The 25,169-nt window shown below is 57.0% G+C and overlaps 1 protein-coding gene across 12 annotated transcripts in view; it reads right to left on the reverse strand.

Moving 5' to 3' along the window:
- KMT2D (lysine methyltransferase 2D) overlaps window positions 1-25,169 on the reverse strand; it is a 40,411-nt gene that overhangs the window by 9,820 nt on the left and 5,422 nt on the right. For 2 of the 12 annotated variants that reach the window (XM_043561786.1, XM_043561791.1), the window contains exons 2-43: window positions 24,817-24,902; window positions 24,192-24,318; window positions 23,789-24,012; window positions 23,554-23,663; window positions 23,220-23,382; window positions 22,752-22,917; window positions 22,538-22,652; window positions 22,241-22,398; window positions 21,886-22,031; window positions 20,101-21,747; window positions 18,903-20,011; window positions 18,309-18,422; window positions 17,847-17,957; window positions 17,108-17,212; window positions 16,159-16,340; window positions 15,816-15,980; window positions 15,614-15,723; window positions 15,463-15,510; window positions 14,594-14,815; window positions 14,242-14,361; window positions 14,041-14,154; window positions 13,690-13,820; window positions 13,459-13,606; window positions 13,193-13,258; window positions 12,905-13,015; window positions 12,562-12,699; window positions 12,372-12,456; window positions 11,892-12,133; window positions 11,720-11,793; window positions 11,463-11,513; window positions 9,528-11,339; window positions 9,241-9,423; window positions 9,024-9,160; window positions 6,917-8,808; window positions 5,145-5,268; window positions 4,912-4,996; window positions 4,740-4,806; window positions 4,402-4,634; window positions 1,428-4,301; window positions 1,153-1,293; window positions 862-1,029; window positions 546-705 (exon numbers count right to left, since the gene is read on the reverse strand). In XM_043561786.1, the coding sequence (XP_043417721.1) occupies window positions 546-705; window positions 862-1,029; window positions 1,153-1,293; window positions 1,428-4,301; window positions 4,402-4,634; window positions 4,740-4,806; window positions 4,912-4,996; window positions 5,145-5,268; window positions 6,917-8,808; window positions 9,024-9,160; window positions 9,241-9,423; window positions 9,528-11,339; window positions 11,463-11,513; window positions 11,720-11,793; window positions 11,892-12,133; window positions 12,372-12,456; window positions 12,562-12,699; window positions 12,905-13,015; window positions 13,193-13,258; window positions 13,459-13,606; window positions 13,690-13,820; window positions 14,041-14,154; window positions 14,242-14,361; window positions 14,594-14,815; window positions 15,463-15,510; window positions 15,614-15,723; window positions 15,816-15,980; window positions 16,159-16,340; window positions 17,108-17,212; window positions 17,847-17,957; window positions 18,309-18,422; window positions 18,903-20,011; window positions 20,101-21,747; window positions 21,886-22,031; window positions 22,241-22,398; window positions 22,538-22,652; window positions 22,752-22,917; window positions 23,220-23,382; window positions 23,554-23,663; window positions 23,789-24,012; window positions 24,192-24,318; window positions 24,817-24,865 (14,227 nt within the window). In that variant the 5' untranslated portion in view covers window positions 24,866-24,902. Of the gene's footprint in view, window positions 1-545; window positions 706-861; window positions 1,030-1,152; window positions 1,294-1,427; window positions 4,302-4,401; window positions 4,635-4,739; window positions 4,822-4,911; window positions 4,997-5,144; window positions 5,269-6,916; window positions 8,809-9,023; window positions 9,161-9,240; window positions 9,424-9,527; window positions 11,340-11,462; window positions 11,514-11,719; window positions 11,794-11,891; window positions 12,134-12,371; window positions 12,457-12,561; window positions 12,700-12,904; window positions 13,016-13,192; window positions 13,259-13,458; window positions 13,607-13,689; window positions 13,821-14,040; window positions 14,155-14,241; window positions 14,362-14,593; window positions 14,816-15,462; window positions 15,511-15,613; window positions 15,724-15,815; window positions 15,981-16,158; window positions 16,341-17,107; window positions 17,213-17,846; window positions 17,958-18,308; window positions 18,423-18,902; window positions 20,012-20,100; window positions 21,748-21,885; window positions 22,032-22,240; window positions 22,399-22,537; window positions 22,653-22,751; window positions 22,918-23,219; window positions 23,383-23,553; window positions 23,664-23,788; window positions 24,013-24,191; window positions 24,319-24,816; window positions 24,903-25,169 lie in introns of all 12 variants that reach the window. The other 10 variants (XM_043561782.1, XM_043561788.1, XM_043561785.1 and 7 more) reach the window with 9 other exon arrangements.

Here is a 25,169-nt window from a genome sequence, read left to right on the forward strand (position 1 = left end):
AGATCTAGCTTAGCTATTACGAACTGCTGTCTACCTACCCACCGACCTACAAATCTGGGGCAGATGAGCTGTATTTATTGAGCCTTTCCTCTATGTCAGGCCCTGGGCTTTGTTTATCATCTTTTAACAACTCCAGCAGAGGAATAATATCACACCTCTTTATAGTGAGGAAATTGGGGCCCACACAAATCAACCGTGTTACTTAGCTGTGCTAACACAACTAAATTAATACAGGAACCTGAATTCAAATCCAGATTTCACTGTAGTTCTATAACCACTCAAGCAGGATTGTTCCTCACCAACAAAAGCCTCGTTACCCCTTTCCCTGCCATCTACCTCCTCTGTTGCCTGTTCTCTGGACTCCCTGCTTCCAACTCATCAGCCCTGAAGAGGCCCTTCCTAACCTCAGGTATCCTGTCATATGTGCGCACGGGGCAACATGCAACCATTCCTCTCAAACTGTATGAGAGGGGACACTAACCAACTTGGACCCCCGGCACTAAATCCTACCAGAGAAGGAGAGGCCCACTCTGCTCCTGACTTACCCCTCAGTGTCCCTTCAGTATCCCGGGCAGAGGCAGCATCCTTGGGGTGCTCCCCCAGCTCTTCAGATGGAGTGACGCCATTCACCATCTTCTGCTGCACCGATGGGGGTGGGGTGGGGGGCAGCGACGAGGGTGGTGTCGGCGGGTTACTCAGGTTATTCTGGGGGTGGGGTGGGGTGTTGTGTGCAAGATGGCATAGGGAGACTGATGTAATCTCCTGGCCCCACACGACATCAGCAATTTCCTCATCTTCCATTCCCACCTCCACCTCCCCAAGAACCTCGTCATCCCCAAGAGGTATTGCCGTTTTTCTGACCTTGGTAAGCAGCTGGGAATAGTAGTCAAGGCCCGTGGACAGCGCCCCACTTCCAAAGGCCCCCCTCAGCTGGCATTGCCCATTGACTGGGCAGCCACTGCCAAAGGGAGCAAAGAGGCTAAAATTGGCGGTGATGGTAGGCTCCGTTAAGGGCAGCAGGGACAGCTCCTAAGAGGGGCAAGATGACAAGGTTGGAAACCCACAGTGTGTACATCTCTGCCACTGCACAGCTGGGGGCCAGAGTGCCCCCTATCCTGGGATGGGACCAGGGGGCTGGCTCCTGGGGGTCACCTGTTTCAGCTGTTTCAGCAAGGCCTCGCTGGCCCTGACCCCGTCCTCCTTCCGCAGCTTCTTTCGGGAGCTCACCAACCTGTCGCTTGCCTTCTGTACCCGCTTGGGCTTTGGTGTCAAAGGCTTCCTTGCTGCTGTATCCTAAGCCAGATAAACCCACAGTGAAGGCTGCTGTCTTCCTCAGAGCCCTCGCCTCCTGTTTGAACCAGACATGCTCACGCTGCCCTAGGTTGCAGCCCCAATTCTATCTGCTCCAATCCATCTAAAGTACTCACCTCCTTGTTGCTGGGGGTACCCTGTAGTTTCTGCTCCAGCCCAGCCAGCTTGCTGTCAATGTGCCCGTTGATCTCAGCTCGCAGCCCCTCGGGCCCCCGCCCAGTGCTGAGTTGCACATTCTTTGCCCGTAGAAGCTTCTGCAAGAGCAGATGCCCGGCCTCTGAGCGGGGGCCTGCCAGCAGGAGGTGGTTGCTGGTACCTGGTGCCCCTATTGGCTCCCCGTTGGCCTCCCTCTTCACCGCCTGGGCTCCCAGGGCACATGGCTCTTCCCGAGGCTCCTGCTTGATGCTGAGATGGGGTGGCTCAGGCACTGCCTGCCCATTCACCTGCTCCAGATGAATGCTCTGCTCTGGCTTCTGGGCTTCCACTAGGTTGTCTGGGGGGTCCCAAGGTCCCAGCCCCTTGCCAAAGAAGGTATCTGCAAGCTGGGCAGCAGCAGGTGAGACCCTCCCAGGAGGCAGCTCCAAGGATGGGCCCTGGGGTTTTGGAGTCCCTGGCTGGGTGGGCGTGAGCTGGGCCTCAGAGGGGAGCTGGGATGGGACCAGGGGGCTGGCTCCTGGGGGCTGTGAGGAAGGTCTCTTTGGCTCTTGGGGGCTGGATGGTGGAGGTGTGGGATGGACAGGGCCAACGACTGGTCCTGTGGATAAGGCTCCTTGTGGGGTGGGGAGCCGGGGTGGGCCCTGAGGTCGAAGCCCTGCCCCTAGCTCCTGGAGGGGGCCAGTCTGGGATCCAGGGAAGCTCCCAAGTTGAGGCTGGCGGCCTAGGAGGCCCTGGAGGGGAGAGGGCTGGGCCCCAGGCTCCTGGTAGGGTGGGGCATGGCGCACTGACTGACTCTGCTGCAGCTGCCGCTGCATGAGGAGCGCCTGTAGCTGCTGCTGCTGCTGTGGACTCAAGTGCCGCAGCTGGGGGTTTTTGGCCAGGACTCCTTGGAGCTGTGCTCGAAGCTGACCCACTGTAGGCATGACGCCAGCCCCGGGCAGGCCCTGCCCAGCCTGGGGGACAGGTCCTGATTTGGCAGGCTGTGGCCCTGCATTATTCTGCACTGGCCGCTCTAGTCCAAGGGGCTGTTGGGAACCCAGAAGGTTCTGGGTCATGGTCCCAGGCTGCTCCCCTAAAGGAACAGAGGATTGGGCCAGCAGGTGGGGCATAGATGAGGCCTCAGAAGATGATCCGCTGCCTGCTTGCCCATGGCTTCCCACACCTCCTGTGTGGAGCAAGTTAACTTGCTGCTGCTGTTGCCCTGGGACCCTCAGAGGTGGCTGCAGCTGCACAGGGTTGGGCTGAGGCTGGGCCTGGGGCTGGACAAGCAGGAGCTGTGAGTCCCCGGAGAGCGAAGGCTTTACCTCCCCAGGTTCGGTCGCCACTGACTCAGGTATAGTCCCTATTGCTAACGGCCCTCCCTGATGTGTGGAGGGCCCCTCAGTGGCCTCTGGAGGAAGAGCTGTCTCTACAATGGTTTGTTCCTTGCCCGTCAAGAGGACAGTTGGGCCCAGGGTTCCGGGGTTAGAAAAGTGTTGCACAGGCTTGGCTGGTATGCCAGGGCCAAGGGTCACCTGCTGCTGCTGCTGCTGCTGCTGCTGCTGCTGTTGCTGCTGCTGCTGCTGCTGCTGCTGCTGCTGCTGCTGCTGCTGCTGCTGCTGGGGAGACAATAAAGTTCGACTCTGGTTCAAGAGGCCCATCTGCTGCTGTTGCTGCTGCTGCTGCTGCTGCTGTTGCTGCTGCTGCAATTGTTGTTGCTGTTGCTGCTGCTGCTGTAGCTGCTGCTGCTGTAGTTGCTGTTGTTGTAGTTGTTGCTGCTGCTGCAGCTGCTGCTGTTGTAGCTGCTGCTGCTGCTGCAGCTGCTGCTGTTGCTGCTGCTGTTGTTGCTGCTGTAGCTGCTGCTGCTGCTGTTGTTGCTGCTGTAGCTGCTGCTGCTGAAGCTGCTGCTGCTGTAAGGAAGCCATGGGCTGAGCACTCAGTTTGGGCTGCCCGCTGTGTGGCATCAGGCCCTGCTGAAGGTGGGAAAGGCCTGCCATGGATCCCTGCTGTTGGTGCTGTTGCTGCTGCTGCTGCTGGGCTGTGACCAGCCGGTGTCCCATAAGGCCCTGACCCTGCTGTGCCAGCTGGGGGGAACTCAGCACCCGGGACTGGGTAAGAAGTACCTGTCTGTGAGGACCCTGGGGGCCCAAAGCTCCAGGGTGCTGCTGCTGCTGCTGCTGCTGTAACACTGCCACCTGGGCAGGGCCCAGCATGCCCTGGGGCCCCTGGGGTGGTTGCGGGGACAGCTGCTGGACCAAGAGGCCTTGATGGCTACTGGGAGGCAGAAGCCCCGGGGGCTTGGGACCCAGAGCCTGGTTTGCCTGTACCCCCAAGCTCTGCTGCTGTTGCTGCTGGATTGCCACCTGTCCTAGGAGGTGCTGTTGCTGTTGTTGCTGCTGCTGCAATTTCTGGGCTAGTTGCATGCGTTGCTGCTGGAGTTGTAGCTGCCTCTCCTGTAAAAGTCTCGAATCAGGTCCTAGGCCTCGAAGAGCAAGGTTGCCAGGGAAAAAGCCCCCTGAGGGGCCAGCCAAGGCCCCAGTCCCACCAGAATGTTGCTGTTGCTGCTGCTGGGCCAGGGAGGTGTTGAGGAAAGGGCCACCAGGCTGTCCAGGGAGAGCCATGCCCCCTGGGGGCAGGCGAAGACCTGCAGCTTGCCCACCCGGAGGCCCCTGTGGTGGCTGCAGCCCATGGCCAGGGATCAGCTGACCGGGGAGCTTGGTGAGTAGCCGGGGACTCTGGGAAGGGCTGAGGGCCAGCACAGCTGAGTGTTGCTGTTGCTGCTGTTGCTGCTGTTGCTGCTGCTTATTCCGATATTCTGCCATGAGGTTGGTGTGCTCCTTCTGCTGCTTCCGGACCTAACACAGGAGGGTTGGGAGGTGAGCCTGGGGCCTGCCCATCGGAGCCATCCCTGTTCCCTGGGATCCTGGTTTCTAGGCTGAAGTCTGCTTTCCCTACCTGATCCAGCTGTTTCTGGATCTTGCTCTGCTGCTCTGTAACCAGCTTGAGCTTCTCAGCATCAGCTTCTGGGAACTCACGGCCAGCCTTCTTGGCAGTGCGCTGTTTGGCACACAGAGCCTTCCGGGACTTGCGATGCACACCGATCTGCTCCTCTAGCACCTTCAGCTGCATCTGTAGGAGCTGCTGGGTATGAAACAGCCATTCCTCATACTGCCGCTGGTCAGCCTCATCTGGGAAAGGAAACAGGGTGTCAGGAGCTGCAAAAGGGTGATCCCAATCCCTCTTCTTCCACACACCCCACTCCCTTGCACACTCCTCCCCATCCCCCTACTCACTGATCACTCCCTGGGCAAAGGTGGGTGGATTGGGACGAGGCTGGGAAGGGTCACCAGCACTCCGCTCCTGTGATGAGAGAGACTGCTAAAGGGTCATTGTTCCATACTAGGCCCTAAAAAGGGTGGCCTGATTGTATAGGACACAAGTTCCTACTCCCAACTGATCACTTACCTGGCCACTCCCAGCTGCCACGTGGTTCTGCAGATCACTGCCGGGCCCCCCTGAGAGCCTCTGGGCTAGCAGAGATACTTGCTGCCTAGAGTCCACCAAAGCAAAGGGGATGCACAGGTGATGGGGAAAGTTGAAAGGCAAAGAGGTGGAACAAGTAGGGAAGGGGACCAGGAAGGAGAGGGAAAAGACTGGGAAAGGAAAGAGCCAACCACGCCCCACCTCCCACGTCTTACCTGTTCATACCAGGTGCCACTCCAATGCTACCCTGAGCCATCACTTTCTTGATGCCTTTCAAAGCCACCATCTTGGCCTTTGCAATGGGATCAATGATATCTTCTGCTGCAAATTTGTCCAGATCTGGAGAGGGGAGAGCCAAGTAAGCTGGACATTGGATTCAATACTCCACTTTGCACCTGCCATTCCTTCCAACACCTTGACCTCCACCAAACCAAGTAGAACAATGGCATGGCAAGAAAGTGTTAGAAAGACTAGGAGCCAGGGAGCCTGGCTGACTCAGCTTTATTATTCACAAGATAGTGGCCCTGTTTTTACTCGCACAGTGCTAAAGGGTACTCAGTAAACATTTGCTGAGCTAATGTATCAACGTCATTTGACTTCTCTGAGCCTCAGTTTCCTCCTCTATTTGACAGACCTTGTGATTCCCTACTCTGCCGACCTCACAGAACTACCATGAGGATCAAATGTAACAAAGACTGTGAGTACACTTTATGACCTAGAAAGCATTCTTCAACAGAAGTACTCTTAGGGCAACTAGTGCAGCCCAAGAACCCTAGATGTGGGCACTGTGCCAAAGTCCTAGATGCCAGTGCTGCTTTGGGCACCACATGCATCACCTATAGCCCATTTCTTGCCTATTCAGGATGCTGGGTTAAAAAGGAGAAATAAGCAACCACCAAAAACTTACATCTTCCTAAAATCCTGCACATTTTATATTTCTCCACTGCTCTCACAACTTCACTCTCCACTTTTTAAAGGACTAACCTGGGGTGCCTGGGTGGCTCAGTCAGTTGAGCGTCCGACTTCGGCTCGGGTCATGATCTCACGGTTCGTGAGCTTAGGCCCCACATCGGGCTCTGTGCTGACAGCTCAGAGCCTGGAGCCTGCTTTGGATTCTGTGTCTCCCTCCCTCTCTCTCTGCCCCTCCCCCACACGTTCTCTCTCTCTCTCTCTCTCTCTCTCTCTCTCTCTCTCTCCCTCTGCCTCTCAAAAATAAAGAGAATTAAAAAAATTTTTTTCTTAAAGGACTACCCAAACTCCCTTTCCTCCTATTTTAAGGCCACAAAATAGTCAAGAGGACCAGAGGAGCAGGATTCAAACTCTAGCTGTTAGCTGTATGATCTTGGCAAGTTACTCGCCCTCCATGCCTACTTCCCTAACTGAAGACCCTGGCAGTACCTATTTAATGAGTTTGTTGTGATTCAATTGGACGACGATGGTAAAGTGCTTGGCACACTGCTTAACAAATGTTATCCCAATAAACAGTATTGAATTTGAGATCTTCCTCAACCTGGCCCCCCTTCTCACATCTCCAAAATTAGGGTAGTACCCACTTACCTTCCTCCACATGGAGTCCACTCTGGCCTAGCCACCTCAATATGGTCTCCAAACGCACTCACCGGCTTCCCCCCACAACATTTCCCACTCAAGGGCCTGTGCCCGCCTGGACTGCTGTTTCCTGCACTACTTCTCTCCAGCTCCCGATCTTCTGGTCTCGCACAGCTACAAAGCCCTTGCCAACCAGGATTCATGCATTCATTCCATTTGTTCAAGTATCTAACTGCCTGCTCTATGCCAGGCGCCATTCCTCCGTTGGCAAAAAGCTACAATGCTTCTGCCTGCACTGCTAGTATGGTGTTTAGCCCATGCTCTTTGTGTCCCGCCTCCCTCAGCTGGGGATTATCTTAGGTCTCTAGCTCCAGTGTCCATTTGGTGGTAGCAGTGATCACCCCTGAGTAACTAAGTCAGTGCCCCTGGCTCAAGTTACCTGTATCAGGGAAGAAGCTGTTAGCCAGCTGCTGCTGCATGGCCAGCTGCTGAGGTTTCATACACATGGAAGGTGGCATGGTACCCATGGGCTTCTGTGCCAGCACTTGCTGTGGGCTCTGCTGGGGCACCAAGCCTGCCTGCCCCCCGTGCTGCCCACTTAGCATATGTCCTTGACTGGACACCATGGCCATGGATGGGGCCAGGCGCTGCTGGAGGGCATGTGCTGGTGGCTGGGTGGGCATCAGTGGTTGGGCCAAGCCTGGCTGTCGGGAACCCCCAAGTCCTAGGGCAAGCTGCTGTTGGGGCCCAGCCAAACTGGGAGAAGAGCCTTCATGTGTCAAAGACATGGCCTGGGCAGGGCCTGGTGTGGCCAGCAGGGAATGCTGCTGCTGCTGCTGCTGCTGTTGTTGCTGCTGTTGCTGGGCAGGCTGCAGCTGTGCCGAAAGCTGCTGCTTCTTCTGCAGCTCCTTCTTCTCATGCTCCAACAGGTCTTCGATGAGCAAGGGTAACTCACTGGCTACCAGCGAGCTCTCCATCTTGTCCAGCTCATCCCCTGATGCTGCATGTCCACCGGGCAAGGTCAGGGCCCCACTCTCCAGCTCAAACTTTTCCAGCAGGGAGGACCCTCCTGGGCCACTCAGCGGGCTGGGTGTCAGCAGGTGAGCTGGTGGTCCTCCTGTGGCCCCAAAGGGGCCCTTCTCAGTTGTGTGCCCACTGCCAGAAAAGGGTCCTGTGCCCATCCGGGTGTCCCGGGTGCCCATCACACTCTGTCCTGGTTTCAGCCCTAGACCTAGGGAAGTGGTGGCAGGTGCTGGCTCTACCTTGGGGGTGGTAATGGCGAACTGGCAAGGGGAAGGGTGGCGCCCACCTTCCTCTACCTTGGGCTTCACCTCAGGGAGCACCGATGCCAGACGGGCCTCAGAGACATCAGCAGCAGGCAGAGGGCGCTCATCAGGGCCCATGGGTCCTGGCTCCACCCCCCGCAGCAGGGCCTCCCGCTCAGCCTTTTCATTGGCCGACTCTACCAGCCTCAGGTGCTCATTGAAGATGTCCTTCTTGTCCCCAGTATCCAGCTCAGGGTCAGTATAGGCCAGCAGATCAAACTCATCCCCATTGAGCAGGTCATCCAGGTGAGGGTCATTGGTCTCCAGGTTTTCCAAGGTGCCCAGCTCATCATCTCCCTTGGCCACATCCACACCCAGGCCCAGGTGAGCAAGCTCCTCATCATCCTCTAGGGCCTTGTGGGCATCAAAGTCATCGTCCAGCTCAGGATCCTCACAGGGTAACTTCCCAGCTTCCAGGGCCAGAGGAGGAGGGCGGCCAAGCTCAGTGCTTGAGGTGGGCCGGCTGACCAGCTCCAAGCCAGTGGGCAGGGAGGGACCTTTGGTGTGGGGCACTGGATGGAGACTACTGTTCAATTCAGGGGCCGGAGGTGCTGCGGGTTTCTGTGGGGGAAGGCCTGATACTGCCAGGCCTCGAAGCCCTTCAGGAGCCATTCGGTGGGAGTCCTCACTTACTGGGTAAAAACGGGGTCTCTGAGGGGGGCCCTGCCCAGGAAACGGAGCCCCCCCAGGTCCTAGTCCTTTCTGTACATTGTGCCGCAACTCAATGAACTGGGCAGGACCAGCTGGACCAGGCACTGGCTCTCCAGGGCCAGGGAGGCGGGCGGGAATTCCTGCCAAGGGGGAAGCTAGGGTTTGGCGGCCAAGTTCAGGCCCAGGAGTTGATGGAAAGCGAGTAGACATGGCAAGGCGCATGGAGGTTGCTGTTGCCTGCTGTTGTTGCTGCTGCTGCTGCCACAGTTGTTGTTGCTGCTGCTGCTGCTGTAAGGGCAGGGACCCAGGATAGGGTGCTCGCTGATAGAAGGCTTGGGAGCCTCCCACCAGTTGCCTGGAAAAATATGCGGTAGTCAGTAAGATGAAATCAGGATCAAGTGCTAGAACATGGGCTTAGGGCATTTAGGAAGGATGGAGTTGACACAGTAAGAAGGAATGAGGAAGAAGAGTAAGTGATACTGGACAAGGGTCAGACACAGGAAAACCTGGGGCAACACAAAACGGTGGTGAGATCTCCTCCCTTGCTTTACCCTTTGCTTTGGAGCTTACCGGCTGCTCACATCCATAGAGGAAGGGGTGGCTGGTGGAGGTGGCCGGGAGAGTCGGTCATCGCTGGGGAAAGCCCCTGGCCCCATGATGGGGCCACCCAATTTGCTTGGGGGCAGCCCCACAAGGCTACTCTTGTCCTGGGAGAGATGGAGGTGGATGAAGGAGGGGTTACCTTCAGTATCCTGGACCCGCCACCCCTTGCCACCACTCTATCTACCTGGGTCCCAGCAAAGGGAGTCTGGCCTCGATTCAGCTGCTCAAAGGCAGGGCTGCTGGGCTCGGCACCCCAGCTGCCCGGGGGCCCCACTGCTCCTGCAGCTGCCGCAGCTGTTTCCTTCTCTTGCCGCAGGGTGTTGCGCTGGATCTGCTGCCGAATCAGGAGCTCCCGTAGTCGCTGGCGCTGTGCAAAGAACAGAGAAGTGGGGTAAGTCCATTCTACTCCAATCACAGAGCTGGCACAAGAAAAGCAAAGATATGGGGGTTCACTCCAGGATGTCCACCCACCTGCCGCTGCTTCTCCAGTTCTGTCTGGCTGAGGCTGGACATGCCTGGGTCCTGGGTACCTGGAAGCTCAGGTGCCGCCAAAGAGCTACCCAATCCAGCCCCTGGGTCTTCTCGCTTATCGACTGGAGAGGTGATGCCTGCCCGCTGTGAGGCTCCATGCGACAGGTAGGGGAGGGATCCATCCGGTGCAGGTGGTGGTAGGACTGATGGGGGGCGTAGCGGGGACAGCCCAAAGCCCTCTCCTGTGGACCCACTGCTGGATCCCAGGGGGCTGCCTGATGGGTGGAAGTTCCCTGTGGCTACTGCGTAGTTTGTGCTTTGAGGCTTGCCCAAAGTAGGGCCAGGCCCAAAATGGCTGTTGATCCCATGGGGTGGAGGGAGACCAGGCTGAGGGACAGGGGGCTTTAGGGAAGGCTCCCCTACCGCCTGAGGGAAAGTGAAACGCATGGGAGAGGGGGTGCCCACAAACGCACCCGTCCCAGGGGACCGGGCAAAATTGGGGGGCTGCCCACTTGGGACCTTAGCATGGAGCTCACCTGCCGGTCCCGAGGGCAGGGCTGCTGGGAAGCCCCCAGCCCCCAGTGGAGTGTGGGCTAGAGGCCCAGCCTTGAAGGCAACTTCAGGGGGCTGGGGTCGGGGTGGCTTATGCAAGGGGGCAAATGGGTCACGGGACTGAGGACGTGAGGGTGGACGGGAATAAGGGTCAGGAGACTGGAAGCGAGGGGTAACAGGGGATGGGCAAAAAGCCTCGGCAGACAAAGGACGGGGCGTTAATGGGGACTGCGAGCTGGACTGGGACTGGGGACTGGCAGGTACTCGGGAGAAAGGGTCTGAGGGCAATGAGCGAGGGGGCAGGGCACAGCAGCTTTCAGGGGGTGGGGGTTGGGGCCGAGGGGTCAACGGGGGCTGGGCATAGGGGTCAGGATAGGGGCCAGGGCGAAAGATGTCCGAGTGGCTGGGAGAAGAAGGGGCCAAAGCCTGGGCAGGGGGTGGCTCCTGGGGCCTTAGGCCCAAGCCCGGGCTCTGGGGCTCTACCTGAGATGCCCGAGGGGTCAGGGGGGCTTTAAAGACATCAGGTGCCTTTAACTCCAGGTTGCCCAGGTGGGGGCCTGAGGAAGGTGAGTCAACAAAGCCTAGGTTTGGGGGCCCATAGCTAGGAGAGGATGCCCCAAGCTCTTCCTTCTTCACCTCTAGGGCCTTCCGAGACTCCCCAAAAGGCGGGGGTGACAGCAGGGGCTCGGCAGCCTTGCCTCCCCCTATCCCTGGGCTCTCAGGCACAGCCAGGTTGTCCAGTGAGGGGCAGCGGGGTTTGAGAAAGGGATCGGGTGTGGAGGGCTGGTGCCGGGGGGTGCCGGGTGGGGTAGTGTGGAATTCCCCTGGCTGGCCAGTCCCAGGACGAGATGAGGCGCCCAGCGTCAGGGGCTGCGCAGGGGCCCCAGTTGGACTAGGATAGGGAGGATAAGTAGGTGGTGCCGTGGGGAAGCGGGGCTCCAGAGCGTAGGCGGGGGCCAGTCCAAAGGGGTCCTGCGAAGGCACTTGGGCGGGCACCTGGGGTGGGAGCTTGAGGAAGAGCTCACCGGGCGAGTCGGGGCCGGGCACTGTGCCCGCCGGCGGCTTCAGGAACCCGTCCGCAGAGGTAGACAAGCCGGCGGGGGTAGTGGGGCTGCCAATGAAAATGGTGGGGGCAGCAGCGGGGGGCGGACTGCCCAGTGCCCCTGGCTGGGGGGGAATGCGAAGATGTAGGGCCGGTCGGTCAGTCTTACGGGCCATGTCGCCCACCTTGGTCTGCTTGTTGATCTGGCTCTCAGCCTGCTACAGGGGGAGACCAGGCACAGAGCAGTCAGGCTGCTGTGGCAAGCCCTATGTCCCCCACACCCTCAAGAGGCCCCCAGCTATAGGATCTGGATGGCACGACCCAGCCTGGCCCCCACTCACCTTTTGCACCTTGTTGATGCGGTGAGCTGCCCGGTTATCTTTGGCCTTTTGCTGAGGGATACAGGACACAGCCTTAGGCCTAGGGCTCAGTTTCATGCCCAGCCCCCATCCCTCACGTCACTCACTCCCTACCCAGAAGCTGATCCCTTCTGGCCCAGTTGCTTTGGGAGTGGGTAATGGAAAGAACGGAGGTGAATTTCCCAAAAACACCCTCGAGCCCCAGTTCCCACCCTGACCTAGGCTCTCTTCCGGCTCACCAGGTAGGGGGCTTTGTCAGTAGCTGGAACTTTTCTCCAGAGCTTCATGATTTGTTTGCAACGGCTAGACCAGTCTGGAGGGCAGAGGTATTACGTTAGAGGAAACTTGGCAGGTGACCCCTGTGCCCACCACATTCCCAGGTTGTTTCCCTTGCCTCCGTTCCATGGGTACCTGGGTAATCTTGCTTGAGATTGGGAAAGTTAATGTTGGCATAGAGCACAGGTGAGATGGTGGAGAGCTGGCCCAACTCCTCATCCTTCTCCCAACGCTGAAGGCTCCGCTGGTTATAGGAGAGCCCGTCGCCCTCTCCCTCCGTGGTGGGGGTGGTGGGGGTGGAGGGCGTGGTGCCCCCTGAGCCTGTCCAGGGGCTGTCTGGCTCACCGGGTTCCGGGCTAAAGAAGCCCCCGCGCTCCCTGGGGCGCAGGGGCAGAGAGTCACGGAGGGCAAGGAAGCCAAGCCCCACCCCAGACAAACTGCCTAGAGTTCCCAGGCCACTGCCCTGCCCCCATAAGGAGGGCCACTAACAAAGGAGCAGAGACAAGCGTTTCTACAGCAGCACCCCGGAGTCCAAGGTCCCCTCCCTTGGCGTGGCCCCAGTGGGAGGGAAGGGACAGCAGGGACTGTCCACAGACGTTAAGCATAGATACCAACCTAGAATCCAGGAATGGGGACTGGCAGAGGCCCGGGTAGGAGTCCATTGGGCTGCTGGAGGGGAGATTGCCCAAAGGGAGTCCACCTACAAGAGGCACAGGATCAGAGAACGAGAGCAAGAGGCCCATCCTGGGGGTGAGCTTGGCCAAATCTGGACACCCAGTCTTGATGCCACTGCCATCCGTATCACCTTGAAGAAAGGGCCTCTGCAGCGGTGTACGGCTGCCGTCCGAGCCGGGGGTTCCACAACCCAGGTGCTGCTCTCGTTCAGAACCCAGAACATCCTTGAAGAGCTGCTGCAGGTCTTTAGATTCCATCTTGGGCAGTTCTGTGGGGGATTGATGAAGGATGCCGCTAAGGAAGACTGGAGATTTGACGGGACACTGCAGGGCCACAAATGGCCATGGCCAGGGAAGGTGCCCAGGACTCCCCACCAAAGAAGCTGGCTGTACAGATGGCAGTCCCACAGGTAGGACCTTCTCCTTCTCCCACAGAGGACCCTTACACACGACAAGTGTGGGCCACAGCCTCACCTTCAGTGGGAATCCTATCTAAGTCAGAGCTAAGCATCCCTTCACCCGGAGTGCCTGGCTTCTCGGGGTCACTGGGCACTGGGGATGCCTTTATGCCTCCATCCTCAGGTCCTGCAATTGCCAAGAGAAACCCGTCAACCAAGGACAGTGCAGAGGCAACATACTAGCCACCCTGGACCCCAGAGGGCACGAAACAGTTTCCAGCCGCCAACCAGATGGTGCTCAGGGGCAAAACATGTTGACAGAAGCAAAACCAAGGGAAGACACAGTCCTCCCAGCAGCCCTCACCTGGTGTATCTGCTTTGCCCTCCAGGCCACGGGATTCTTCATCTGCAACATCTGGAGCATCATCTCCTATGAGCAACAGTCCCCACTCTAGTCAGAGATGCCCTACACTTGATGCCCAGAATGGGCCCCCAGCTCCACAGGCCAGGGCCTTGGCCCACCCTCAATTCGGGGAGGCCAGCCTGTCCCCCACCAAATCCCCTCACCAGCCTCTAAGCACAGAGGGGAAGTTGGATCCTTTCAGACCACCTCACCCCCACATAACTGACCTTTCTGTGACGTGGGGAGCTCCTTCCTATCTGAGCCACTATCCCCCTTGGCTTTTGGGGCTCCTAGTCCAAAACTGGGCCGGCCCACGCCAACGGCAAAAAGGGCCTTCCGGCTCAGGTCCAGCAGCTCCTTCCCAAAGAAGGCTTCCTGCAGGAGGAGTAAGAGAAATAGGCCTCTTCATGCTCCGCAGGGCAGACGCACCGTCACCCTGCAGAGAGCCAAAGACCCACCTGCAGATAAGCAGGAAACATGTCTTCCAGTTTGCTCTTCTTGCGTCCACGCCGCTGCTGCTTCTTCTTCTCATCCCCATCAGCTAAGCTCTGGTCCACGGGGCCCTCTGCAGGTAGGTCTGCAGGCATCACTGGGGACAGAAGGGGAGGTGTCAGCCCCTCTCAGGGGACACTGGGCATGCTGCTCCCAACTCACTCAAGGGACACTTTCTGCCCACTCTCTCCCCAGCACCAATTGGGCCCACCACCCTCGTGGCCCTATGAGTGAGCCCTCACCTCCCAGGCCTCCCTGGCAGTGCCCCATAGGTCCTGGAATCCCCACCTTCTCCCAGGCCCCACTGGAGCCCTCACCCGTCTCACCCTCGTCGGGCTGCCCATCCCCACTCAACACCTCCGCCTGTGCAGCAGGCCCCTTTTTCACACGTGTGTGGGATTTCCGCTGTCGCACCATGAAACCACCAATGCCTAGGAAGAGGGAGAGTGAGACTGAGAAGCTGCCGGGGACCTGGTGAACTGTCCCTCACCACCCACCTCCCCATTCCAGGGCCTCACCAGGCCGATAGGGTTTGCGTTTGCGTTTCTTGCTTTCCTCGGTCTCCTCTCTGCCAGGCTCTATATCAGGGCTGATAGGCCCCTCCAGTTTCATTTCGCATTCCATGTGCTCCACGCCACCTGTGTACGGAGACAAGAGAGAGAGGGAGGCAGATCAGAAGCACGCGCCCTTTTAAGCTCGTCATCCTGCTATCCGAGAACAGAGAGCCCAGTGCTTTGCCACAGAGCCATCTGGACAAGCCCAACCGTGGTTTGAGGGGGACTGGGAGTGGCACTGCTGCCCCACCCAACGCCCCACTCTCACGGGAGTGCTCCCACTACTTGGGCACTCCCTGAGATTCCCCAGCCTGACCTTCACCCTTGAGCAGCTCGTCAGCATCCAGGTCCCCATCCTTCTTGTCATCAGGGCCAAGGGCATCTGAGGGCTCAGAACCCTCTAGCCCTGCCTCCCCTGGGAGGCCAAGCCGTCCTCGCCGCTGGCGCCGCTTGTGCAGGGGTGACATGGTCAGGTTACGCAGTACAGCCATGCCAGTTTCTGTCAGCCACACACCCTCAAAGCGAAAGTATTGAGGCTCTGCACAAAGGAGAAGAGCACGTAGCCCCTGGATGGAGGCCCCAGAGAAACCAGAACTCCAAGTTTCAGCCTAAGTCCCCAGCTGGGACAAAAGCAGCAAAAGATGGACCGAGGTGAACACTGGGGAGGGAGGGCTGGAGGGGACAGGCCACGAGTGGGTGCTAGCTGAGGCCTGAGTTCTCCATCGGTGACCCAGAGGGGTTCACAGAGATCGCTACTACAGAAGCCTGACTTTGCTCAGGACTCACACTACTTCACCTAAAGAATTCTCTAGCTACCCAGGCCTAAGAAGGCCCCTACTGGCCAATGCCAGCATACAGTGCACACATCATGATGGAGGAGGAGAGGCCCCTTCACTGAGGCCCCCTTCACTGAGAAGAAAAATCTGTGTTCTGTGCTCTCTGGAGATGAGACTCTGCAAAGGCCACGTTGCCTAGTGGAATGAACTCTGCCTGGGAAAATGGAGGCCTTGGTTCTCGTTATAACTTTACCACTAACCTACTGGGGGTGACCTTGAGCAGGCCACTCAACCTCTGAGGATCTTAGTTTCCTCCTCTGAAAATGAGGAGATGAAGTTGGGTTGGAGCTGGACTAGACAGCGTCTAAGGTCTCTTCCAGACTTGGCATTCGGGATTTCTGTGACTCACCTGGCTCTTTCACCTTCATAGGCACCAACTCTGGAGGAGCAACAGGCGCTATGGAAGAGACGGGCAAACCAAGGCAGCTTGAGGCCCTGTCCCAAAGTAAGACAGCCCTGCCCTGACCCCTGCTCCCCTCTCCCCAGCACCTGGTACTCACCAGCAGGCTTTACCACATAAGGCTGGCAGGAGACACAGTCAAAGCCCTCGTCGGCTGCCTGTTCCACGTCATCCTCCGTGAAGAGGCTCTCGCAGCCAGCATGCATCCACCTAGAAGAAGGGAAACAGGAAGAAATAAACCCAGACAGTGCAAGGCTAAGAACAGGGAAGAGGAGACCCATATAAGGGGAGGACACCCTCACCGTTCACAGTGGCGGCACTGGATTAGGAGGTCCTCTTCCACATATGGGGCATGACAGATAGGGCAGGTCACCAGGCTAGCGCAGGGCCCGCAGTGTGTGTAACTATTCTGCCATTCACAGTGGAAGCCAGGGGAGGCAGCCCCACACTGCATACAAGACACACACCTGGTGGGGGCAGAAAGACAGACCCTCAGTACCTAGCCTCCCCAAGGCATCCAGAGACGTCTTCACTGAGAAGCAAGCAGCCAGCCCAGCCTTCTAAACCCAGCCTCTGTCACGTCAGCAACATCGCATCCCTCCAACATCTCCTGCCCAGGCCGCTCAAGATCCCAGGTCTCCCTACCATTTGCACTTCCAGCCACCCTTGGGCACGGTGAGCAGTGGCGGGTCCAGGCAGTATGTGTGGTAGCTAATGTCACAGTCATCACAGAGCAGGAGGCGTGAGGGGTCCGAGGCCTGGCCGCACACCTCACACACGATGCACTCCACACATCGCCAGCCCTTTAGCAGCATCACCTTGGTGATCTGGGGCAAAAGATGGCAATTCTTCAGGGTGTGACGTACAGGAGAGGGAAGACTTCTTAGGGGAGGGTGGGACTTACGTGGGTAGGGCTGGAGGACCTCAGTGCTCAGGCCAGACCTCCATCTGAACACAGGAAGGCTACGCAGAGCACCTCCATCCCCAAAAGTAGTGACTCTAAACTTAGGCTCCTAGGGATCTCTGCTGATCAGAGAATGGCCTCACCCAGCCACTACCTCATTACGATCTTTTACTAGCCAAGTCCCCAAGAGACTGTGGATATAATTAGGTTGTATCTCCCCCAACATTTCTTGAACGTTTAGAACCTGCTATTGCTACAAATTAGTGAATGTCAGCAGTGAGTTCTAAATCAGCATTAATGAAAACCCCAAAACAAGTGACCACACTTGGGTCAAAAACACTGCTTTCTCTTTGCAGACTTGTGCTTATGATTTTGATTTTATATTTTATCTCCAGGCCATGTAAAGTTTTCACAACTCAGACGATGGATTAAATTATACCAATCATGATCTACGACAAAGAAACTTAATTAAGACCGCCATGATTTCCAAAGTACTTTGCCCCAAGATGAGTTTGTAACCACTAGTGACTGACAAGTAACTTCCATGACCAATGGCCATTTTAAGCAAACAATATCAATTATACTCAAATTAAAATTTTTTAAATAAAGTAGTGTGACCAGAACAGGGGCCTAATGTAAGAAATAACTGACCCCATTTCCCAGTCCAGGCCTCTTGGGCCTTGAACTCACCTTGCTGTTGACACAATAAGGGTGATAGCACTGAGAACACTGGGAACAGGCGAGGAGGTGGCCCTCTGCTCCCCGTCCAAAGCTGCCACATACCACGCACATGTCCTAGAGAAACACAGAGAAACCCGAATGTCCAACCTGGCCTCTTCAATCTCACTCAGTCCCAGCAACCAACTACAACACTAATCTGAAAGGGGGGAGTCAAGGAACCAAAAACCCACCCCCCATTGTCAGGACACTTAGCTATCACGGGCCTGTTCCTTCCTATCATGCCTTGCTCATCTGACCAGGGAATCTGAATTGGTAATTCCTGACATGGGTAAAAGGAAGGAGAAGTGAAAGGAAGGTAAGAAGGATAAAGACTGGTCAGGATGAGAGAGTAACATATCTGACAAAATTCTATCAGCTTTGAGATGATTCAGGTGGGAACATACATTAAACTTCCCAGGCTATAAGCTTCAATAGGGCAGAGATCATTTCTGCCTTTTTTACGGCTATACCCCTTGCTCCTAGCTCACTGCCCAGCCCAGAGGAGACACTAAAGAGAAATTTGATGGATGGACAAACAAACGAACACGATCCTGATTCACTGTGTTTTCTCATTAGCTGGGTATCCCCAGAAGCAGGTCCTCAGTTTGGTCTTCCCCATTTACCCTCCCACCAAAATATGCCCAGCCAACACTGGGTCTGCCAGGTCTCAGTGCTGAGGATGGAACTATACCACAGGCAAGTACAGTACCTGCATTAGGACAAACTTGTCTGTGTTGGAGAAGAGAACCACAGTATTTTGCATGGTGTCGTCATCGTCGTCTTCTTCCTCTTTGCTGGGAGAGCTATCGATATCAGCAACCTTACAGGCAGAGAGTTGTGGCAAGTGAGGCAGCTAAATCTGCCCCCACTAAGCCGCTTTCCTCTTTGGTGCTGGGGGGGAAGGAGGCGTGAACCCCTGGCTAAGATGAAGGCCAGGAGCCAGGACTAAGAAGCAGAAGAACACCCCAGCTCCCAAACTTGGCCTCAGCCCAACAGCAGAGATTTCAGAGAAGCCTGGGGGCCAGGTGGACAGAAGCACAGACATAGCTGGACAGGCCCTAGGCTAGCAAGCAGGTAGGTGGGCGTGCAGGGGACTGGCAGGATTTAAAGGGTGTTTAATCTTGAAAGGGCCAGCTGAAGCATGTTTGGGAAATGGGAAGCCTCTCCTTACTACCAGAGTCTCAATGGAAGAAGTAGTTGATTTTAGCCGGGCCCGTCCTCTCCCGCGTCCTCCATGTGCTCCTCCACGTGGCCGGCGTCTTCCTGGGAAACTACTGCTGCGACCCTAAGTGAGGGAAGAGGACGATTACAACAGCAAGTCAGGAGTTTGTAATCCTGTAGTGTACTGGGTCTACAGCCTCAGGGGGGAAGGGAAGAGATGAACGGACAGAGCATGACAGGTGATAAGGCCCAGGAGTCCTACTCAGGGCAGGGGAAAAGCCAAGCTCTCCGTGACAGGTAGATAGCTCCAGCTCAAACCATGCCCCCATCCCAAGGAGAAAGTGACCAACACGGCACAATGAGAAAAACACTGGCTAGAGAGACCTGACTTTCTAGTCCTCATTCTCTTACTGGGTAACTACGAACCCGGGCACTTCACTTCCCTCTCTATGTATCAGTATTTCCCTTAACAAAGAGGATGAATAAAGGATCCCTGAAGAGTCTAGGATTCAGTAAACCAGGTAGAAAGCTATCCGTGACATAGGATCACACATCTGACACTGACATCACATTGACCACAACCAGTGGCTGGATGGCCTCTCACCTGTTTGATGCGGGAACGAGCTGGGGAGCTGCGCCGCCTCCCCTTGTCCCCCTCAGCTTTGCCTCCGCCAATAGCTGTCCCAGCATCACACAGTAGCGAGTCGTCAGTCTCTGGCAGCGAGTCAGTACAGAGTCGCAGGGAGCCCTCATCTCGGGCTGGACTAACGTCTGTAGATACCCCCAGCTCCATGGACAAGGAGCCGCCCCCTTCGGGGTCGGGAGAGCCTAGAAGGGGCTCGGAGCCAGGAAAACTGGCACTGGCATCACCCTGGCTCAGATTGGAGATCTCATTAACGATGTCGGATTTGATGAGAGTGGGTGGGGTAGGGGCCACTGGTGCACGTGGCTCCTCTTGCTCTTCACAGGGTGAACTCTGCCCTGCCTGCTTGCATTCTGGGCCATAGACCTCCATAGGGGTCACAGGGGCCAGCTCCTCGGGGTCCAGGAGCACAGGGGAACCCTTAAGTTCACTAGCCAAACTGCCAGGGGTCTGTCCAGCCTCTGGCTGTGAACCAGGAGTGTCAGTCCCATCCAGAGGGGCTGTATCTTCCCCCAGACCGGAGAAGTCATCCAGAGCTGGGGCAGGACTAGGTGCAGGGCAGGAAAGGTTACCCATGGGGGAGGGGAGAGGACTAGTAGGGCTGGGTTCCAAGGCTGGGCACTCAGGTTCTGGGACTTTCTCAGTCTCCATCTCATGTGGCTCAGCCTCATCTGAGACCTCCACTGCCTTCTCCATGGGACTCAGTGGGGAGGGAATGGACAGTGGCAGAGCAGGAGGAGAGCACTGGGAAGGAGGGGAGTTTTGGGGAGGCAGGGAATGCTGCAGGAGTGAAGAACACTGAGGGGGAAGGGGTTCCATCAGGATGGGAGAAGCTGGTCCCATTGGGGAGCCTGGAGATGGGGGAAGGATCATAGGAGGTACAGGCTCAGGGTCAGTGCAGTTAGCTTCAGGTGGAGGGCTGATGGGTGTCTCTAGGATGGGGGCAGCCAATGGCGACTCAGGATCACTGTCCCCTTTGGCACCAAAGGGGTATTCTAACTCCCCCAAAGGAGACAGGGCCGGCGGGGCCACAGCTGTAATAATGGGTGAGAGTGGAGGAGGAAGAGGATCTGGAAACAGAAAAAGGGAGGCTCTTAGATTAGATGCACCATAAAGAATTAAGACTGTCCCAGACAAAGGGGGACTAACATCCCCTTACCTGGCGGCATCAGCTGAGGTGACAAGGATGGCTCCCCGGATGGGGACAACAGCAACTCCTCAGGTAGAGGGGACAGAGGTGGTTCCCCAGGCTCAGACAGGGCCGGCTCTCCAAGCAAGGGGGATAAAGGTGGCTCCCCAGGTGGGAGGAACAAGGGCAATTCCTCAGGTGCAGGGCATAGGCCTGGCTCCTCAGGGGGCTCTTCAGGTCGAGGGGACAGGCGCGGTTCCTCAGGCTGGGGGGACAAGCGCAACTCCTCAGGCCGGGGGGACAGGGGCGGCTCCTCAGGCTGGGGGGACAGGCGCGGCTCCTCAGGCCCGGGGGACAGGCGTAGCTCCTCAGGCACGGGGGACAGCTGCGGCTCCTCAGGCAGGGGGGACAGGCATGGCTCCTCAGGCTGGGGGGACAGGCGTGGCTCCTCAGGCCGGGGGGACAGGCGTGGCTCCTCAGGCCGGGGGGACAGACAGGGCTCCTCAGGCCGGGAAGACAGACACAGCTCCTCAGGGGCAGGGGACAGGCATGGCTTCTCAGGCCGGGGGGACAGATGTGGCTCCTCAAGCGGAGGGGATAAATGCAGCTTCTCAGGCGCAGGGGACAGGTGCGGTTCCTCAAGTGCGGGGGACAGGCGCGGCTCCTCAGGCCGGGGGGACAGACAGGGCTCCTCAGGCCGAGGGGACAGGCGCGGCTCCTCAGGCCGAGGGGACAGGCGCGGCTCCTCAGGCCGAGGGGACAGGCACAGCTCCTCAGGTCGGTGGCAGAGTCGTGGCTCCTCAGGCAGTGGCAACAAGGATGACTCCTCTAGCGGTAGGGTCATGAGCAGCTCCTCCGGGGGCGGAGAAGCAGGTGAGTCTTCGGGTGGTGGGGAAGCGGGTGAGTCCTCAGGTGGCGGGAATAGGCGTGAAGCCTCAGGTGGAGGAGACGTGGGAGACTCCTCGGGCGGTGGGGACAGGGGAGATTCCTCAGGCGGTGGGGACAGGCGTGACACCTCAGGCAGGGGGGACAGGCATGATACCTCAGGCGGGGGGGACATAGGCGAGTCTTCAGGTGGTGGGGACATGGGCGAGTCCTCGGGTGGTGGGGACAGACGTGATGCCTCTGGTGGTGGGGAGAGAGGAGACTCCTCTGGTGGAGGGGATAGGGGTGATTCTTCAAATGGTGGGAACAGACGAGATGCCTCAGGTGGTGGAGACATGGGTGATTCTTCAGGTGGAGGGGACATAGGTGACTCCTCAGGTGGTGGAGACAGGCGAGATGCTTCAGGAGGTGGGGAAGTAGGCAACTCCTCAGGTGGGGGGGACAGGGGAGACTCTTCAAATGGTGGGGACAGGGGTGATGCTTCAGGCGGTGGAGACAGGGGTGTCTCGAGTGGGGGAGATGGGGGGGACTCCTCTGGTGGAGAGAACGGTGACTCCTCCAGTGGAGAAAAGGGTGATGACTCAGGTGGAGGAGACAGAGGAGACTCCTCAGGCGGTGGAGAGAGGGGTGATTCCTCAGGTGGTGGGGACAGGCGCGATGCCTCAGGCGGCGGGGATGTGGGCGATTCCTCAGGTGGTGGGGACAGGGGCGACTCCTCAGGTGGGGGCAGCAGTGGCATCTCCTCATTTAGGGGGGCCTCCAACTGGGGCTCAAGTTGGGCCCCTGCTCTCCCTGCAGACATAACACACTATGCTCCCACCTAGCCCAGCTCTACTCCATCAAAAGTACAGGGTTTAAGGCAAAGCAGAAACTGTCCCTTGTCACAGAACAGACAGGAATTATTTTCAGGAACCCTCAAACCCTACTCACCTAGTGGTTTGGCTTCACATTGCAGGGGCCCCGGTTCCTTGGGTTGCATAGAGGTCACGTGCCCACCCTTTGGCTGCCCTTGGCATGCAACGTACAGAGCTTCAGGCTCATCAGTGGGGGTATCACCAGGCTCTGGGGGTGAGAACCTGCAGAGGGTACAGGGGAGCAGGCACCAGGGCTCTAATCAGCTATCAGCTCTTAGACAGCGTGCTGAGGTGAGGCACGAATGCTACAGATCGTACTGCCCACCTTGGGGCTCCCCTCTCAAAGTCGACTTGCTTTAACACGGCCCCTGCCAGTCTCAATACCTCCAAACTGCCTAACTTCCCAATCTCCTTCAGTCCATGTTACTTACCTGCTACAGACAGGGGGATGCTGCTCAGCCACAGAACTGACAGGCTGTCCTCCTTGGGCTTTGTGACAGCGGTGACAGAGCGAGTAATTCTCAAACCACTCAGAGTTGGGATTCAGCTCTGCTGAGCCTGCCCCACAGGCCCGGCATACCCGGCATGCCTAGGGGAAGTAAGCAGGCAAAACAGGCACTGGTCAGAGAGCAGACTGGAGGAGAGCACAGGACTCATCACAATGGGGAAATGAGATGTGATAGGTGGTAGAATTAGGGAGAGTAAGGCAGAATCAGAGGGATAATCACCTTGCACTTCCAAGAGTGAGCAGGCAGTTCCTCCATTGGTGGTTTTAGGCAGAAGGTGTGGTATCCTTTGTCACACGTCTCACAGACCAACATCTTAGAGTCATTCCCAGGTTTCCTGCAGGCACATAGGGCACATAACAGATCCTTCCTGCCCTCATTTTCAACCCTAACCTGTGCTTCACCTAAGGCTTCTCTCTTGCCCTCCTATTCTTACCTGCAGGCTTGGCACACTTTGCATTCAGGGCACTGCCAGCCAGCACGTTTGCGGGCAGTCAGAGCAGTGTCCAGGCAGGCCCCGTGATAGTGATGCCCACAGCTGGTACAGAAGAACAGGTCACACAATTCCCCTGGTCCCTCACATACTGCACAACGAGCCTCCTCTAGCGTGGGAAGAGACAAAGAAGATGGGTCAGCTATGGATTCCTTGCAGGACTCAGCACAGTGCTCTCTACGTTAACAGGCATTCCATAGACACAGAACGAACAAACAACAAATAGTTACTGGGTATTTGCCCAATATACGGGAGACACTCTTCTAGGCGCTGCAGACACCGTGGTAAACAAGGAAAAGTCCCTGCGCTCACAAAGTTCACATCTCTTTTAGTGGGGCATAAGTTCACACAAAAACCCCAGGCACACTTGGCCCCTTATTTGCCCTGTGTCCAGAGGGTAGGACTTCTTACCCAGATGCGCAGCCCCCTCACTGTGCTCCGGGCATAGCAGCTGCAGTGTTTTCATGGATAAGAAGGAACCACTGGCAGTCGCACAGGGGAAGTGGTAAAGCCGTGGACATCCGGGTGAGCGGCAAGGGATGGAGGCACCGCGCCTGGTGCAGTGGGAACAGCGCTGCCAGGGTGGAGACAAAGTGTCAGTGCTAGCCACTCTCCCCAGAGCAATAGGTCAGGCACTGGCTCTGCCTCCGTCTAACCACTGCCCTTCTCATTCTAGCCTCTCAGAAGCCCACCAGCCCTGCTCGCTCTACCCTGTGCCTATGCAATCCCTTGGCCCCAGCCCCACCTGTGAGATCCCTGAGAAGATGGCCTTGTCCACACCACATAGTTCTGGGCCCTCCTGCCCCCATACGCCTGCTGACCACGCAGCACACCAATGGTGAGCCCAGCAGGACCCTTTATAATGGAAAAGGATAAACAGAAAGGAAAGAGTTAGCAGAAAGGTAATGACTGGCTCAGGACCACCCAGTCCCTACCCCCTTTTCCTGCCCAAGTCAGCTACCCCACCTCTCCTCACTTACCGCCAGGTTCTCCTAGGTGGGCAGGTGTCAGGCCCTCAGGGAAACCAATCTGTGACAGGTCCTCACAGGGCAGCGCTGCCTCGTTGGGCCCTGGATTCCCCCCAGGGGACGCCACTGGACACTGGGGCCAGTCAAATGGCAACTCAAAGCGCCGTAGCTCCCGCTGCCCATGTAGACTGGGCTCCCCGCAGTTACAGAGAGCACAACGCCGCACCGGACCCCCACTGTGGACACACAAGCGTTAGTACCATGCCGACCGCTGCCCAAAGGCACCCCTAACATCCCCATGATTTGGCATGCCTATGATTCCCAAACACTCATCTTCCTAAATCTTCCTCCTTGAAAGTCCAGACTCTCAAATCAAATCTTTGTGTGGCTTTACATCCTCATTTCCCCAAGTTACCTGCAGTCCTGGGGAGGCTCCTGAAGCCTAGGACCTCCAGAACTGGGCACAGAGACCTCCCCCACATGTGGGTTGGGAAGGTCTGGCTCAGTGGTGCCTGACTCCTCAGAGGCTGCAGGTCCATCAGCTGAATGAACAAAGAAGCAAGCATCAGCCATCATCTTCTATATAGTACTAGTCTAGGCAAACCATAAGAGACTCTTAAATGCACAGAACAAACTGGGGGTTGATGGAGGAGAGGTGGGGGGGCAGGGATGGGCTAAATGGGTGATGGGCATTAAAGAGGGCGGTTGCTGGGATGAGCACTAGGTGTCATATGTAAATAATGAATCACTAATTTCTACTCCTGGAACCGATACTACAATGTATGTTAACTAACTTAAATTAAAAAAATATATAAATAAATAAATAAAAATACTAGTCCACTGATCAGACCCATGAGATTAACCAAAACCCTTCGTGAATTACAGTGATGGCAATTTGACTTTTGCTCCAAAGAACAAAGTCCTTCAATTACCTGTCTATTAGACAGACTTAGCTCCTGTCTTTGTGCCAGGGCCAGAAATCTAAGGTTGCCTGGGATGGGCAGAAAGCTGCCAGCAAACCCAGAATTTGCCCTACTCACCTGCCGGTTCTGAATCTTTATCCTCACCAGGCGGCTTCTGGCTGTCCATCCCTCTCTCCGACTGGGCAGGGCCCTCTCGGGGAGACCTGTCAGAGCAGAAAGAAAGATCTACATGTCTAGTAAGTCTCCCCACTAAACACTTTCCCTAGCATCCTAGGAGGAAGGCAGCTATTGGTAACTACTTTACAGAAAGCAGAGCAAAGCCATACCTACAAACTCCTGTTCTAATGACAAGGAAAAACTTTCTCCCTAACCCTTACCCACTGCCTACTTCCTCCCCAGATAAACACATACCCTATTCTCCCGCTCTGGATTCTCAGGAGGTCCTCTCCCCTTTCCCACTTCCTACCTCC

This window comes from Prionailurus bengalensis, chromosome B4, assembly GCF_016509475.1.
Source record: "Prionailurus bengalensis isolate Pbe53 chromosome B4, Fcat_Pben_1.1_paternal_pri, whole genome shotgun sequence".
Classification (NCBI taxonomy): Eukaryota; Metazoa; Chordata; class Mammalia; order Carnivora; family Felidae; genus Prionailurus; species Prionailurus bengalensis.